Source organism: Cryptotermes secundus, unplaced genomic scaffold (genome assembly GCF_002891405.2).
Source record: "Cryptotermes secundus unplaced genomic scaffold, Csec_1.0 scaffold579, whole genome shotgun sequence".
In the NCBI taxonomy this organism is placed as follows: Eukaryota; Metazoa; Arthropoda; class Insecta; order Blattodea; family Kalotermitidae; genus Cryptotermes; species Cryptotermes secundus.
The window spans coordinates 252,061-256,500 of record NW_019719366.1 but is presented as its reverse complement, the minus strand read 5'-3'; the positions used below and the strand labels follow the sequence as shown (position 1 = coordinate 256,500).

At 35.2% G+C, this 4,440-nt stretch overlaps 1 protein-coding gene across 5 annotated transcripts in view; it reads right to left on the bottom strand.

The window, feature by feature from the left end:
• Positions 1 to 4,440, bottom strand: part of LOC111864797 (thrombospondin type-1 domain-containing protein 7B) — a 245,009-nt gene that overhangs the window by 40,143 nt on the left and 200,426 nt on the right. For all 5 annotated transcript variants that reach the window (XM_023852328.2, XM_023852339.2, XM_023852312.2 and 2 more), the window contains 3 exons: positions 3,193 to 3,401; positions 2,346 to 2,541; positions 482 to 643 (listed from right to left, as the gene is read on the bottom strand). In XM_023852328.2, coding sequence (XP_023708096.1) covers positions 482 to 643; positions 2,346 to 2,541; positions 3,193 to 3,401 — 567 coding nt within the window. The remainder of the gene's footprint in view (positions 1 to 481; positions 644 to 2,345; positions 2,542 to 3,192; positions 3,402 to 4,440) is intronic.

The window sequence follows — 4,440 nt, the reverse complement described above, 5'->3', positions numbered from 1 at the left end:
GATGATGATGATGACGAAAGATTAAATTGAGAAATTCATAAGAGAGAAGTTTTTACACTTTGCTTTGCCAGTGAAGCAGTTCAGCTGGTGGGTCACATTCTGACAGGCCTGCCACAATCTAATTTGACAGATCCTTATACTCTGGTACTGTCATATATAATTCATACTATATTAAGCCTCACTGTCCTCTATTGTGCACAGCATATCAGGCCTGCATGTCACATGTTATCATCTGATATATTCAGTTACTAAGAAATGCTAAGACTAATTTTAAGATATTCTGTAAGTGTTTTGTTGCAGTGAAAGACAGAAACCTGAATTTTCAATGCCATCTTTCATAATTAATAATTGTGACATGCAAAGCCGATATGTACTGCTGTTCCTTTGCTGATAAAAGTCATTGAATCATCCAAATGATTCAGAATTCTATCCCCATTTCAACGTTCAAGTTTGTAAAGAATCATACATGGTAAATGCTTACCCGGTTCAAGTGTTGTCAAAGAACTTGTATTGAACCTTTCAGATGGTGGCAAGGGGTGACAAGATTGCCAGGGTAGAGCCAACCAGCTGTAACCATGACAACTATGTACATTGCAAGGCTCCATCTGCAACATTTCATCTGGATCTGGGCAGCCATGACCCCCTGTTGCATGAAACATTGAATGTGTGTATGAGTGGATTTAGGGGTGCATCAGAATCGATGACTATATGAACATGGATAAAACCCAGATTAGATAACCTGGCACCCAATATAAAATGGATTAGAAGTAGACATTGTTAGACAGTATAAAATACTGAGAAATAAATACACTGTGAGACAGGTATTATGATAGCTAATAAACTCTGGAACACTAGCCAATGTAATGGATTCTTGCATTTCCTAGAGTAATTCATGTGAAACACAAAATTACCAAAGAAAACAAAATTAAAAAGTGCATACTGGTATATATAAAATCCAAGAAATTCTTATCCTTATGAACTAAATCCCTTCTCTACTGTGGACTGGATTATACTGTCACATGCAAGTACCAGCTACATATTATGTTGCTATATCATTTGTTTATGGATTATTTAAAAATGCTGTATGTAGTTCAGACTATGTGGTGTCCAGTGATAGGTTGATTACCAAATAATGAACTTTAAAGAGCTGTGATAGAAAGTGGTCAAAGCCTAATACAGAGGACTATCCTTGTGTTAAATGAAGCAGCTAAGGAAAACCTAGAAAACCCCCAGTCAGGACATCTGGTCATCAGGTTATGTGGGTTGAAATCTTTTACCAAATATGCAAAGTATTGTGCCATCAATTATTTATTTTGAATTTTCACAGCAAACAGACAATAAAAGAAACTTAGTTTTAAAGAAAAAAATTATATTTGTATAAGTTCAGGTATAAAGCTGTACATTTATAACAATAACATGCCAAGATGATAACTGACATTACAAGAGTATAAAGTGATATTTCAGACATAACAATTTTCCCTTTATCACTACCTGTACAGGGGAGTATCATCAAAGTAATCTCTTTCAACCAATTTTAGTCACAGACCACAATGCTGTAAATCACTTTCTGAAAGTCCTTTCATTGTTGCTATCACTGCTCTCAATTCTTTCAATAGAATAAAGAGGAGAGTTATTTTCTATAACATTTTGAGTTATGGGAAGACTATAAAGTCAAATGGGGCAAGATTTATTAAGTTACAGCACTGATATTTGGTCTGTGCTCAAAAAATTCTGTACAGAAAGTTCTGAGCAGCAATCTGCATTGTGATCACACAAAGTCAACTTCAACAGCCAACTATTCAACTTTACTTATTAAATGAACTGCTTCAAACATTCCAAATATTGAAGTTACTTGTAATATTTGTATGTCTATTTGCTTTGGAAAAATAAGCTATTTTAACAGTAATAGAAAAGAACGGAAAAGAATTTTATTAACAGCCATATATATTATAAACTTCTTATCATGTTTTGTAAAAGGACGATAAATAGGCTTCATGCACTGCAAAGGATACCATTGTGAATTTTGTACACTACAATATGAAGCATATTCTTTGCAATGTTGTTTAATTTTAGATTGTATGGATTTTTCAATTGGTGACTTTGTTGTGTTGTTTTTCTCCTTCAAATGTTTGAACATAGGTATTGTTGATGGCAGGACACTGAAAAGCAAACCTCATGACAGGGCATAAACGTACATGAAGATTTCACCCTCTCTCTTTCATGCAATAGCCCAAGTGCACGCACACACACACACATATGCACAAATATGCAACATATCAAAAGTCTACTCTTACTTATAAAGTGGGAATTGAGAAAAATGATGACTCATGATGGCTCACACCTACCTTCACCAGGAGGTGCAATCACAGTGCGGTTACGATGTCTCAGAGCCATCTGTCGAGGAGATGAGCAACTGTGACTACAAGGACTCCAATCAGACCAGAGTGAGAGTACACAATCATATGGGCAAGGAAGCAGGCATAATTCCTCTGTAATTGGCTTCACTTGGCGACGAGCACACACAGAGTCCTCCACAATTCCCTGTGCACACACATATAAGTGACATACATTGCAACCATGCATGACTAACTTCCCTGATAAGTCTCTATTTATTGATCTGTGTATGAAATTTCCAATTGCTATAAACTTTCAAGTTTGCTATGTCAGAACTAGAACCTGGACTTTATCCAGAGCAACATGAATCCAGTGCAATTCAACATAAATCACACTATCTTTACTCACACATATATTTCCACATGAGAGTGCTTAAATTTTTGTGGTACTTCATGAAATCAGCACTGAGTACTGGCACCATGTTTAAAAAATATGGATTGATAAAGTCTGTATATTTTTCCAAGCAAACTCGTCACAGATTGTTTAATCGTCATGTTATTTCATCAAATTCTTTCATCTGCTGAGGTTATACGGTGTTCAATGACAAGGGAACACAGTCATGAGTAGTGAATAGTAAGGATTTCGAAGGAATTTGTCAGAGACAAATTCGAGTTATTGTCCTGGCATTCATCTAACAAGGATGACCACAAGAACGCTCAGTGAGATTAGCCAGTTACTTGGCTGATATTAAAACCAGAGATATTCCAGATATGAGACTACAGAATTACCACTGCATAAACTTGATTTATACCAGAATTTAAAATATATTTCTTGAGGTTAATATGTGTGATTACTCACTCCATAGATTGAGCGACAGGTGACCTCACGAGTACGCCTGCCTTCTCCACATTTCTTCATCCCAGGGCCCAGCTCACAAGAGCTCCAGTGTCCTTCTACCCAGCTGTGGCATGCTGGCTGTGGACAAGACTGCACCTCTCTTGTACTGGGACATGCCAGGCCTTGTGAGCTTGCCATGACTTCAATGTTGCGTCGCCTTTCACGATAGCCTGTAAGTTAAATAATAAAATGCATAAAAATATAGACTGATAATTTATAAAATTCAATACTCATTTATGTACATGTTAAGCAAATTAAGTTTCATAAACATATATCTCTAACAGTCTCACACATATAGTTCTTCATCAACTCATCACTGAGAATATTCTATGTGCTTCATCATTGTCTTAGGCTCTTTCTCTTCTAACTGCAAACTGCAAGGAATTTTTGTGACCTTGCTAAGGCTTTTGACTGTGTTAATTATGAGATATTGACATCTAAACTAGAGTATTATGGTGTCTGGGGTTGTATATTAAACTGGTTCAAATCATATCTATTGGATAGAAAACAGAGAGCGTACATTAAACTAATGATGGTCAGGACTATTTCTCATCTTGGGAAAGAGTTGAGCAAGGTGTTCCTCAGGGGTCGGTTTTGGGACCAATTCTATTTATTATTTACATTAATAATTTGCCTCCATATATTAATAAACTGGCTAAAGTTTTTCCTTCTGCTAATGATACCACTATTTTGGTTACCGGTAATAATCATGCTGAGCTTAAGCATAAAGTCATGGGTACACTGTCTCTTATTGTAAATTGGTTCACAGTAAATAAGTTGGCCTTAAATATCACTAAAACTAATATTATTAGATTTGCTCTAAAACAGTCTTATAACTCTCTGACAGTTGCTAGCAGAAATTTTTTTATGAAGTTCCTGTGATAAAATTTTTGTTTCTGAAAATTGATAAAAATTTGGATTGGAAGAGTCATGTAGAGCATATTGTCCCTAAATTTAGTTCAGCTATTTTTGTAGTTAGGAGTTTATCTTATTTTATGAGTAAAAAAATTTTATGAATGGTGTATTTTTCTTATTTCCACTCTATTCTTAAGTATGGAAAAATTTTCTGGGGCAACTCAACAAATAATATTAGAGTTTTTAAATTACAAAAAAAAAAAAGTGATAAGGATTATATCTGGAGTGGGGCCTAGAGACTCATGTAGGGATCTTTTCAAGATATTGAATATACTGTCATTGTCATGTGAATAC